This window comes from Hylobates moloch, unplaced genomic scaffold (genome assembly GCF_009828535.3).
Source record: "Hylobates moloch isolate HMO894 unplaced genomic scaffold, HMol_V3 SCAFFOLD_18, whole genome shotgun sequence".
NCBI lineage: Eukaryota > Metazoa > Chordata > Mammalia > Primates > Hylobatidae > Hylobates > Hylobates moloch.
The window spans coordinates 6,987,757-7,000,354 of record NW_026652293.1 but is presented as its reverse complement, the minus strand read 5'-3'; the positions used below and the strand labels follow the sequence as shown (position 1 = coordinate 7,000,354).

Below are 12,598 nucleotides of genomic sequence, written 5' to 3'. Positions count from 1 at the left end.
ACATCTCTCCCCCACTATAAAAGTCTTCAGTGGCCCTATGGCCTTAAGGGAGAAAAGTCAAGAATTACAGAATTAAGAAAGCCAAGTAGAAAGGGGCTTAATAAATCATTTCATTTATTTTCCCAGAATTTACAGATAAGAAAAGGAAGTTATTTTACCAAGACCACACAATGAGGTGAAGGTAAAGCTAGAGCTAGAACTTCAGTTTCTAGACTCCCAGATCAAATTCATATTCTTTGGTATGGTATTCTTGGTCATTGATATTACAGCCATATTTCCAATTTCTCCACGGCTTCTCCTCACGAAACTGAGCTCCAGCCATACAAATCTATTTGCCAGTCCTCAAGTACCTTGTGGGTTTTTCTGTCCTCTCATTTCTGTTTTGAGTGTCCTTTGTTCAACTTCGCCCTCCTCTCTATCCCTCCCTAGCATCTCTGCTCATTTAAATTCTGCCTACCCTTCAAGGCTTATCTCAAGCTCTCCTATGTGATAGTGCCCTCCTCTGTGCCCCTTGGCACTTAACTTTCTGTGCGCTCAGCAGTATTGATCTTGGTTCTGCAAAAGTACCTCTTATCCTCCAACAAGGCTGTAGGCAGGTAGTGGCCAGAGACCTGCCCGGGGCATCTCTGTAATCCTCACAGCATTCAGCACAGTGTCTTGCACATAGTAGGCATTTAATAAATATTTATTGAAAGAATGGCTTTTAAGATCTATCAGACACAAGGATGATAAAAATGATCTTATGTGTTTATAGGTTTATATAAATATGCATATATATATAACTCCTGGGTGAGCCAGATAGACGATGTAGGTGTTATCTCCATTTTATTAATGAAACTCTGAATGCCCAAAAGGTGTAAAAACTAGACTTGGGTCACCCAAGTTCACCCTGAAAGTTGATGAGAAAGTGAATATTAGGATTGTGTCTCCTGGCTCTCAGTCCCATGTGATCTTCAGTGCTAATACCCTCTACATTGTTTCCACTGAAGACTCATTTCTTCTACCAGAATTATGAGATGGGAAAGCCTTCCTTCTCAGTCTCATTTTTAAGAAAAGCTATTTACTATAGGAGTTTCTCATGCGTTAAGAGTGTCATGTAGTGGAATGAACACTTACTGAATACAACTTTGGGGTCTGCCTTTTACCAGGTGAATGACCTTGGGCAAGTTACTTCACCTCTCTGAACTATGGTTTCCCCATGTATACAATGAAGGAATTAGACTTGTACTTAAAAATCACTTCTTGCTCTAACAGTCCAGGAGGAATAGTCTATCATTAGATAAGGAAATTCTTGCCATTGAGTAGAATTCCTTAATTGAAAAAATCTGTGGGCCCTTCAGGACTTATTGAGAAGATGTGTGTCAGGGGAGCCCCAGGGTCCCCTCATAAGTTAAATCATAGAGCTCATGCTTTAGAACATAGCAGAAAGAAGGAACAGTGACAAATCAATATATTCATCCCATAGTCATCAAATGTTCACTGAGCACCTACTAGGAGCCTTTGGGTGTTGGGACCAAGAAGATGAACAAGGAGCTCTCAGGTTTGTGAGAGATAGAGACATACAACTAAAAAACTGTAATTGACTGTGATAAACACAAAAAGCAATATACAAGGTAAAGTTAAGGTGAAAAGGTGGGAGGAATCAGTTCCGCCTTGGGAAATGGGGATGAAGAGACAGATTAGGGTGGGGCAGGGGAAGTTTTGCAGAGGAGATGAGGTAAGTTGGTATCTGTACAGAATGTGATGTGGAATGTGGTCAGTGAATTTTAAAAGAATAAAGTATTTTGAACTGGGTGTGGGATCATACCTGTAATCCCAACAATTTGGGAGGCTGAGGAGGGTGCATTGTTTGAGCCCAAGAGTTTGAGACCAGCCTGAGCAACATGGTGAAACCCCCATCTCTACAAAATATACAAAAAAATTAGCCAAATATGGTGGCATGCACCATAGTCCCAACTACTCGGGAGGCTGAGATGGGGGAACCACTTGAGCCCAGGAAATTGCAGTGAGCTGTGATTGTGCCACTGCGCCCCAGCCTGGGAGACAGAGAGGGACCCTGTCTTAAAAACAACTCAAAAAAAAAAAAAAGGATAAAGTATTTTGAGATAGGAAAAGGGGAGACTTGATTATTAAAATAGAATTGGGAGGCCAAGATAGGCGGATCATGAGGTCAGGAGATTGAGACTATCCTGGCTAACACGGTGAAACCCCATCTCTACTAAAAACACACAAAAAATTAGCCGGGCGGGGTGGTGGGCACCTGTAGTCCCAGCTACTCGGGAGGCTGAGGGAGGAGAATGGCGTGAACCTGGGAGGTGGAGCTTGCAGTGAGCCGAGATCGCGCCACTGCACTCCAGCCTGGGTGACAGAGTGAGACCCGTTTCAAAAAAAAAAAAAATAGAATTGGGATTGTGTGTGAATACTAAGTTTAATTAATCATTACAGGTAACTTAAAACCATGCAATTGGGTTCTTCTTGGTTAATGAAAAGGAATTGACTGACATGACTGGCTTATACAAGCCTAGATTTACTGAAAATCTTGATATCAACTATTCTCATCAGATCACATCTCCCGATTTTGCTTTAATCACACTTATGTATGATCATGAGAAATGGTTGACTTGGCACCAGTGATGGAAAAATAGGCATGAGCTTAAATCATTTAAGAGATATTTAGATTAGATATTTGTACATATTTTCAACATTTATCAAGCATTACAATAAAAAACCATGGTCTTTATTTTCAGGAAACTTTAAGAAGGTATCAAAAGATGTTGAAAAGAACATTCTGATCCAAAAGGTAGAAACACAAAGAGTCACTGAATGTCAGAACAGGAAAAGACCTTACACACTGTTTAGTCTGTTTCTCTCATTTTACAGATTTGTAAACTGAGATCCAGAAAGACACAATCATATGCCAAAGTCATCCTGTAATGTGGAGTCTTTGGACTCAAATATAAGACTTCAGAATTTTAGATATTTAATTTTTAATAAGTTGATAAAGAACATATGATAGTCTCTACCATCTTTATGATTTCCAAAGCGTTGTCTGTAATTCATCCAAGGTTCTTTGAATTTAATTTTGTCTGGGAGCATGGTCCTACATGACAGACTAGGCCCAGCCTAAAAAAATTTTCCGGTGTCATTAGGGAGAAAAGACTAAGTTCCATGAAACAGAGGACAACATTAGATGCTTTCACTGCCAAAGAAAAATCTGCTGTTGGAAGTCAGAGAAGGGAGGGATTGGTATAGCCCAGAGTTGTTCAGGAATAAAGGATTTGGGTTTTGTCTTTAATGATGACTAGAGGGAAGGGTGGCCATGTTGGAGAGCAATGGTGGGGATAGCAAGGGCTGAGGAAAAACAGCAGGAATGAGCCCACAGTGTCTGGAGTTGCGGAGAAACTTGGTTAAGGGGAATTGGGTTTAGAGGAGAGAGCAGGAGAATCCCCCGGAATTCTCTTCCAGTTCAGTAACTCAGATCTTCTCTATCCTATCCTTTTACCAAGCACGAAGGTGGAGCCAGAAGGAGGTACATCCTTTATCCACAGCTACAACCAGTAATCCCCTCAGGCAGTGCTTCTTCCAGGAGGAAGGTGTTGGGGTAATCCATCCTGCAATTAAGCTGCTGTAGTGCTTGAGGAAGAACAACGCCACCAGAGAAATTCCAATGTAGTTCCAGCCCTCACCTGCCTGAGCTCACTTCCTCCATGTGACATGTACATACAGATATAAATAATTGGAAGCCTTTCAACTTGAAACAGGCTCCTAGGAGACCAGAAGCAGCAGCCCTTCCTGAGCTCAGGTAAGAGACCTTACCCTCTACTGACACTGCTCACATTGTTCTGAGGATCACCTACTTCTCCTAATCATTTACCCAGGTATGTTCAAGGTCACATCTAAAGGACTCTTTTCCATGAGGACAAAATCTCTTTGAGGACAAATAATCATCATGTTTATCTTTTATCTTTGTACTTCAGTACCTAGCACAACATTCAAGACAGCGGGTGCTCATTAAATGCTCATCACATTGTTAGTTCAGGACAACTAACATCAATCTCTACTAAAAATGAATTGATCACTTGCTCTGTGCTAAGTGTATAAATAATAGATTATTGTATTTAAATAATCAATTTAAAATCAAAACAATTTCTGGGTTAAGTTTAATTATCACCATTTTGGGGTTAAGAAAATGAAACTCAGAGGTGAGTTGACTTGTCCAAGGTCACATAGAGGTAGGGTGGCCAACTCATTCCAGTTTACCTGTGGCTTTTCCAGTTTTAAAACTGAAATTTTTGTATCTCAGAAACCATCCCCTGCCCCCCAACCTCAGTCCTGGGTAAACTGGAATGACCCACATCAATGGAAACTAGTAAAGCAAGGATTTATTTGGACCCAGTTCTCTTGTCTCTGAACCCAGAATCCTCTTTGATTCTTTTGGGTTTGGTTTGCTTTTTTCCTTTTCCTACATTTGACAGTATCTCGAGTGGTCACAAATGTAAAAAATGTCTAGCATATTGCCTGGCACATAGGAAAAATTCAGTAAGTGATAATGATTATCAGTGCTGTGCCAAGCTATGGAGCCAGCCATATATATATGGATGTGTGCATATATATATATATGGTGTGTGTGTATATATATATGTCTTTATAAATTTTATGTATGTTATTTCTTTCAAAAATATTAAAGTAGTTGAGAAAATTGAAAAATTAAAAAGTAGGTTTATTACAATTCATGACTTTAAGTTTAAATATTTTATTTATGCCCCAAACAAAATTTGTTATAATTTTACTGTTCTGGTTTTAAGGGAAGGAAATTCATCAATAATATTTTCATCATATGCTTTTGAGAAACAAAGTTAATCATTAAGAATGAAACACGAAAACATGTGAATAGCAGTACATATTTTTCCTTTTGCTTCAATATGGCTCATCATGGCACTGTCGAATTTTGTTTTTATTTAAAATTTTGATATTTTGTTCATCATAAACTTTTTGATTCACTTTGATATTGCATTAAAATATTTTTATCTTGATGACTGAGGTTTTTTAGTGCTCCCTTAAATTTTGCACCCAAAATGAGTGCCTCAATTGTTTTACCCTAACCTCACCCCATTATCATTTTATCTTAAAACTCAGCAAACACCCTAACCTGCTCTCTTACTGAGGAGCCTCATCCAAGAATAAGTGAGTTCCGTCATTGCCTTTCTTCTCTGACTTTTGGAACCATTTGCTTGGTCTAGGACCTGAGTTGCAGGGCCAGGAAAGGGAGTACCCTCGAAACCACCCAGGAGTGCCTGACTACTGTCCTCCTGCAGAGGGCGCTGTGGAGTCCCAGACACTGGAGTGTTAGGTGGAATCGGGCTGATTGCCCATCATGTCTTGCCTTTGCCTGGCAGTAGGCTTGCTATTAAATCATTGACTTTCTATTTGCCTCCGGGGCTTAAGCGAATCTGTTACCCTCGAATAACCTATCTGATCTCAGACAAATGCCAAACAGAGCTCAGTTTCTTTGCCCTGTGGGTGGTCATAAAATCCAGACAATTTCCCCCCAGGTGTTTTCGATGGCTCAGCCACAGCTTCTGTGAGATTCCGTTTCTCCCCAGTTCCTCTGTGGGTCTGAGGGGACCAGAAGGGTGAGCTACGTTGGCTTTCTGGAAGGGGAGGCTATATGCGTCAATTCCCCAAAACAGGTTTTGACATTTCCCCTGAAATGTCATCCTCTATCTAGTCACTGCAAGTGCCTGCCGTTCCAGGCCTTACCTGCTGGGCACTAACGGCGCAGCCAGGATGGGGACAGAATAAAGGAGCCACGACGACCTGTGGCACCAGCTCGCACTCAGACTCTGAACTCAGACCTGAGAGCTTCTCTTCACGGGAGGCTCGGCAGTTTTTCTTAGTAAGTGACGTGGATAGGCCGCACTGTCTGAGGCCAGATAAGGCTGTTCTGTTCCCCTGTCCCCCCACCCCCCACCCCGTGGACACTCGGAGGAGAGGGAAATCAGTAAGTCACGCTCTCTTCTTTGAATTCCTAGCTCCTGTGGTCTCCAGATTTCAGGCGTAAGATGAAAGCCTCTAGTCTTGCCTTCAGCCTTCTCTCTGCTGTGTTTTATCTCCTATGGACTCCTTCCACTGGACTGAAGACACTCAATTTGGGAAGCTGTGTGATCGCCACAAACCTTCAGGAGATACGAAATGGATTTTCTGAGATACGGGGCAGTGTGGTACGTAAGCAGGTATCTACCTCTCCTGGAAGCCTCTTCTCTTCCTTCCTTGTCCGTTTCTCTTTCCTGGCAGTCCTGGCAGTGTAATCATGAAAACAGGCAGGCTGCGGACTGCTTGCCCAGGGGATGTATTCCTAAGAAATAACTGTAGCTCAGATATGTAAAATGTTTTGAGAAAGGACACCTCCCACTAGTTCTTGGCAGGGAGTAGATGAGAAGTCTTGATATTGAAGACCCTGGCAGCAGTCACTGACTCATCCTTGCTTGTTTTGTCTTCCTCTGTTTAGCAAGCCAAAGATGGAAACATTGACATCAGAATCTTAAGGAGGACTGAGTCTTTGCAAGACACAAAGGTATGTGCTTGGCCCAGACAAACTCTGGGAGGAGAGGGGGAGTGGGAGCATCCGCATCACCGCGGTCTTGTCTCTGCTCTCCCCTTTCCCCTCACCAATATACCTGTGTTTTTTTTGCAGCCTACGAATCGGTGCTGCGTCCTGCGCCATTTGCTAAGACTCTATCTGGACAGAGTATTTAAAAACTACCAGACCCCTGACGATTATACTCTCCGGAAGATCAGCAGCCTCGCCAATTCCTTTCTTTCCATTAAGAAGGACCTCCGGCTCTGTGTGAGTGTGGGTCTTGGGTGACAGGACGCATCTCAGCATACAGCTTCAATGGCTTAGCAACTAAACTGTCTTTCCTACCTCCACTTAATGGATGGAGAAACTGAGTCCAAAAGTTCAAATAATCTGTGTTGAGACATGTGACTAGGTAATAAGAACTCAGTTTTATTGACTTTTGAATATATGCTCTAGGCAAAAAGTACTTTGCAAAGTCTAAAGAACTATAAGGTGCTAACCGTTTGATATTAATGATAACTCTGTTATCTTTGAAATTATACTTTTTCTGCAGGTGAGGTATCCTACAGTATATTAGTGCATCCTCTGTCTAGGCAGTCAATTAGGAGACCATTGAGCTTGATCTCAGAATATAGTCTGAATACGACCTAGGAATTCAATTCTTTTTTTTTTTTCTTATGGGCACTCAAAGAGCTCTGGGATAGAGCTCCTAGACTACAGCTGGGGGTTGTGGGGAGGCCAGATGGGATACAGGGATGGCAAATGCCTTCAGTACTACCTGCCTATTTCTAAAAAAGAAGTGATGAGTTTCATGTTTGAGCCTAAAAGGTGGCTTCCTCTCCTAGCTGATGATGAACTTAATGATTCCAAATGTGAGGTCTAAAACAGCTTTTCTGTAGGAATAAGCATCCTCAGGTTTGTGCGTGAAAGAGTAGAATTTCTACCTGCTTCATGTCAATGGCAAGGGCAAAAAATCAGAATCCGTAATATAATCTATTATTCTATGGGTCCTTTTCAGCATGCCCACATGACATGCCATTGTGGGGAGGAAGCAATGAAGAAATACAGCCAGATTCTGAGTCACTTTGAAGAGGTATGTGCAACTTTGGCATTGACTGTGATGGGTGTGTTTTAAGAACTGAGATCATAGGTGGGTGGGATGGATATTCACTGTTAGACATCCTGTAGCCTTCAGGTTCATGGCCCTCTGAAATCACGAGGACAAGCCCTTGCTTTCACCCAGGAGACACCCATCCAGGCTCTAGAAGAGTACCCTCGCTGGGTCATGATTCCATCAAGTCACTACAGTGACATCTGGATCTTTTAGCTGCACAAACCGGAGGCAATAGTTTTTCAATGTTCACACACTTGTACGTACCTTTGAAAACACCCACAATTTCACACACACACCCATATCATTCAATTTCTCACCTTCACACCTTCTCATGTCTGCCAGGAAGGCCTGGAGTTCACTCCTCACTGACTAAATCCTACTCATCCTTTAAAGACTCAGCCTGGGCATCACTTTCAGGAAGGTGCTGGCTCCTTCTCTCAGAGTTAGACGCCTTCCACATCATCTTGTGGGAATTTCATCCCTTTATTCACTACACTACATTTTAGTTGCCTGTTTTTGCCAGTCTCCTCACTCAACTGTGGATGGGGATTGTGCCATTCACCTTTTCATCCCTAACCGTCAGCCAGGTGATTGGCGCAATCAATATCTGTTCAACTGATGTGTGCACCATAGGCAACCCCTACACACACACACAGGCACACACACACACACATATGTTTCTTAAAGAAAATAGCTTGATTACTTTGATCTCTGTGATTCAAGAGTCTTAGGTAGCAGTTTTGCTTCTGCTACCCCCTTGCACCTCAGTTTCTGTACATAAGACCAGGGTGATGAACTCAATGATTTCCCTTCCTTGTGTGATATCTTGAGATCCTATAACTTCTTTAAGTGCTTCATCTTGAAAAGAATGCTCTGCTCACAATTGTCAGCAGACCTATCCATAAAAGAGAGAATTAACCCTGGAGCAAATGTTGTCTCATGAGTTGCTAACCACATGGGTGTGTGTCTCTTTCAGCTGGAACCTCAGGCAGCAGTTGTGAAGGCTTTGGGGGAACTAGACATTCTTCTGCAATGGATGGAGGAGACAGAATAGGAGGAAAGTGATGATGCTGCTAAGAGTATTTGAGGTCAAGAGCTCCAGTCCTCAATACCTGCAGAGGCATGACCCCAAACCACCATCTCTTTACTGCACTAGTCTACTGCTGGTCACAGTGTATCTTATTTATGCATTACTTGTTTCCTTTCGTGATTGTCTTTATGCATCCCCAATCTTAATTGAGACCATACTTGTATAAGATTTTTGTAATATCTTTCTACTATTGGATATATTTATTAGTTCATATGTTTATTTATTTTTTGCTATTTAATGTATTTATTTTTGTACTTGGACATGAGACTTTAAAAAAATTCACAAATTATATTTATAACCTGACTAGAGCAGGTGATGTATTTTTATACAGTAAAAAAAAACCTTGTAAATTCTAGAAGAGTGGCTAGGGAGGTTATTCATTTGTATTCAACTAAGGACATATTTACTCATTGCTGATACTCTGTGAGATATTTGAAATTGAACCCATGACTACTTAGGATGGGTCGTGGAATAAGTTTTGATGTGGAATTGCACATCTACCTTACAATTACTGACCATCCCCAGTAGACTCCCCAGTCCCATAATTGTGTATCTTCCAGCCAGGAATCCTACACGGCCAGCATGTATTTCTACAAATAAAGTTTTCTTTGCATAACAACTGCTTGGAGTTTGCAAATGTTTCAAGAGCAGAGACCACGTTGAGGATAAGTTTGAATCTCATTTCACCCCAGGTCCTCTTGCTCCTTTGAGGAAGAAGATGTAGGAACCTGGACCTTCTCTCTCCTGCAGATTTCATCCTCAGCTCTATCTCCTAATTCACACTGCTCTGACCCCACGACTGCCCTCCTCTCAAAAGGACTGTGACAGAGTGAGGGGCTTCAGCCATCTCTGCTTTCGCCTCATTGGCTTGGAACACTGTCCTATCTATACCTCTGTTTTCTTTCTCACCCCATACTCTTGCAACACAAATTACAACGGGCATAAGGCTCTATTATAAAGGTTAAAAACACACAGGTGCAAAGTGTAGGTCTAGAGTCCTGCCCAGGGAGGTGTATGAGCCCCGTTTTGAGGCCCTTCCATTTTGGATTCTGTCCACCCTCAGAGTTTAGGTTGTTACCAGATTAAGTCCTTATCTTTGTGTCCAACTATTAAGTCAGTGTTTTCTTTCCAGGCCCCCTTCAGGTTGAGTGTCCCTGGACACCGAGGAGCCAGAGTTCTGGCCTGGCCTGGTTCCTTCCTTCTTCCCCCACCTCACTCTGAAGTGCACCCCCAGTTTAGTTGCTTAGTTTTCTCAGTCTCAGAAACAATCGTCTCAGGCTGATTCCCTGGGTCCTAAAGGTAACTCTCCTTACTGCTTTAATTTCTACTCCCTGTTCTTAGCCTGGGCCCTGACATAGTTTCAATGACTTTAACTTTTAATAACTCTCATTATACAAGTAACAACTGCCCAAAGAAAAAAAATTTGGAAGAAAACAGAAATATAAAGAAGAAAATTAAACTCACCCATAATCCCACCACCCACAGACAACCACTTTTAAATATTTATGCTTATAAAGGTTAGTATTATAGTTCAGGAGTCATGTAGCCAGAGGTCACAAAATTTGTTACCTCCCCAATTGCTCCTATAGATAGCATCACTATTGTCAAACCTAAAGTTGGTATTTGAGGTATTTTCCAGACCCTGCATTTTGATGGACCGGCTGATGGTCCACCTGAACCAGTAACCCATACCAAGAAACTTGCCCGTTTGGTCTTGTGACCTCCACCCAGAAACTGACTCAGCATAAGAAGGCAGCTTCGATCCCCTATGATTTCATCCCTGACCCAACCAATCAGCATTCTCCATTCCCTAGATCCCTGCCTGCCAAATATTCTTGAAAAGCTGTAGCCTCTGAGTTTTTGAGGAGGCTGATTTGAGTAACAATTACACCCATCCATTTGCTCAGCTACCTAGCCCTATGATTATTAAACTCTTTCTCTGCTGCAATATCACTGTCTTGGTGGATTGGCTTTATCTGTGCAGTAGACAAGAAGAACCCACTTGGTGGTAACAGGAAAAATGGTAATTCATAAATAGGCTAGTTATACCAGGGACAGAAAACCACCTTCAAATCATCTCAGTCTATGATTAGATCAAGGTAATATGGGATTACTAATCCCCTAGCTTCCTTCCAGAAGCAAATGTAAATCCATCTCAGAGGAAGATAATATTATTCCAAGTTTAACATAATTTTTATAATTTTTCATATGCAATATCTGGAGCTCAAAGACAAATAACAACAGATGAAGAGACAAAATAATGCGATATAAAATAATGGAAAAAGTAATGTTAGTTTTCAAAGAAAAATAACAGACAATAGAAATAGATATACAGGGAGTGCAGATAATAGAGTTATCAGATATAGGCTTTATAGTAACTATGAAAAATACATACAGGGAAATAAAAAGCAAGACCATTTCAACAGAGAACTTGGAGCTATAAAAAAACTTATTTGAAATTCTAGAACAGAAAAGATAATACAAATTTAGAATTCAATGGATGAAACTTGATAGAGATTAGATATAGATAAAGGCAGAAAATATCCAGAAAAAAATAGAGAGGCAAAGAAATGGAAAATATAGAAAATCATACAAAAAATAGAGAACACAGTGAAGTCTATATACATGTAATTGAATTCCCTGAAAAAGAGGCAAGAGAAAGTGTGGGGCAGAAACAATATTTCTAGAGATAATAACTGGGAATTTTAAAAAGCTGATAAAAGCTATAAGACCACAGATTTTAAAAACTCCACAACCCCAGCCAATCAAAATACAAAGAAAACACATCTAAGCACATTATAGTAAAATTGCTGAAAATTAAAGACAAAAATATAATTTCAGAAACAATCAGAAGAAAAGAAAAACTACTTTCAAATGACTAAGATTAGCAACTGTCTTCTCAACAAAAACAGTGAAAGCCATAAAATAAGGAAATGATATCTTTGAATTGCTGGGAGGAAAAAACAACTATAAAGAAAAACGAGTACTGTCAACCTAAAGTTCTATAACCCGAGGAGAAATGCTTCATAAATGATGGTGAATACAGATATAATATACTCTACCAAAATCTCGACTGGCATTTTTTTTTTTTTTGCAGAAATTAACGAATTGATCTGTCTTAGTCAGAGTTCTCCAGAGAAACAGAACAAATAGTATATATGGATTACAGAAGCTGAGATGTCTTGAGATCTGCAGCTGGAAAGCTGGAGACCCAGGAAAGCCAAAGGCATAGTTCTAGTTTCAGTATAATGGCCTGATAATCAAGAGGGCCAATTTTATAAGTTCCAGTCTGAGTACAAGTCTGAAGGCAGGAGAAAACCGATGCCTCAGCTTGAAGACAGTCAGGCAGAGAGAGTGAATTCTCCATTGCTCAGGGTTGTTTTGTTGTTTTTGTTTTTGTTTTGGAGACAGAGTCTCACTCTATCACCCAGGGTGGAGTGCAGTGGCACAATCACAGCTCACTGCAGCTTCCACCTCCTGGGGGCTGAAGTGATTCTCCCACCTCAGCCTCCTGGGTAGCTGGGACTACAGGTTCACGCCACCACACCTGGCTAATTTTTTATATTTATTTTAGAGATGGAGTTCACCATGTTGCCCAGACTGGTCTTGAACTCCTGAGTGCAAGTAATCCCCCCACCTCTGCCTCCCAGAGTGCAGGGATTACAAGTATGAGCCACTGTGCCCAGCCTCAGAGCTTTTATTCTATTCAGGACTTCAACAAATCGGATGAGGCCCACCTACATTGGGGAGGAAAATCTGCTTTACTCAGTCTACTGATTCAAATGTTAACCTCATCCAGAAACACCCTTATAGA

The 12,598-nt window shown here is 41.2% G+C and overlaps 1 protein-coding gene across 3 annotated transcripts; it reads left to right on the top strand.

The window, feature by feature from the left end:
• The first annotated feature begins 3,759 nt into the window (after window positions 1-3,759).
• Window positions 3,760-9,402, top strand: IL20 (interleukin 20). 3 transcript variants are annotated; one of them, XM_058430861.1, is made up of 8 exons: window positions 3,760-3,802; window positions 5,553-5,633; window positions 5,754-5,896; window positions 6,033-6,221; window positions 6,509-6,574; window positions 6,695-6,847; window positions 7,599-7,673; window positions 8,671-9,402. In XM_058430861.1, exons 4-8 carry the CDS (start codon window positions 6,063-6,065, stop codon window positions 8,746-8,748), a joined length of 531 nt encoding a protein of 176 aa, XP_058286844.1. In that variant the 5' UTR covers window positions 3,760-3,802; window positions 5,553-5,633; window positions 5,754-5,896; window positions 6,033-6,062; the 3' UTR covers window positions 8,749-9,402. The 3 variants fall into 3 exon arrangements, with proteins under 3 accessions (XP_058286844.1, XP_031992931.1, XP_058286845.1); XM_032137040.2 differs by lacking the exon at window positions 5,553-5,633; XM_058430862.1 differs by lacking the exons at window positions 3,760-3,802; window positions 5,553-5,633; window positions 7,599-7,673 and having other exon boundaries at window positions 5,833-5,896.
• The last annotated feature ends 3,196 nt before the right edge of the window (window positions 9,403-12,598 follow it).

Excerpts from the sequence above, each read along its gene's own strand:
- IL20 (XM_032137040.2), top strand. The coding sequence starts at position 6,063 with ATGAAAGCCTCTAGTCTTGCCTTCAGCCTTCTCTCTGCTGTGTTTTAT. Across the intron at positions 6,848-7,598 it reads AGAAGGACCTCCGGCTCTGT|CATGCCCACATGACATGCCA; the intron begins GTGAGTGTGGGT and ends GGTCCTTTTCAG. Across the intron at positions 7,674-8,670 it reads TTCTGAGTCACTTTGAAGAG|CTGGAACCTCAGGCAGCAGT; the intron begins GTATGTGCAACT and ends TGTCTCTTTCAG.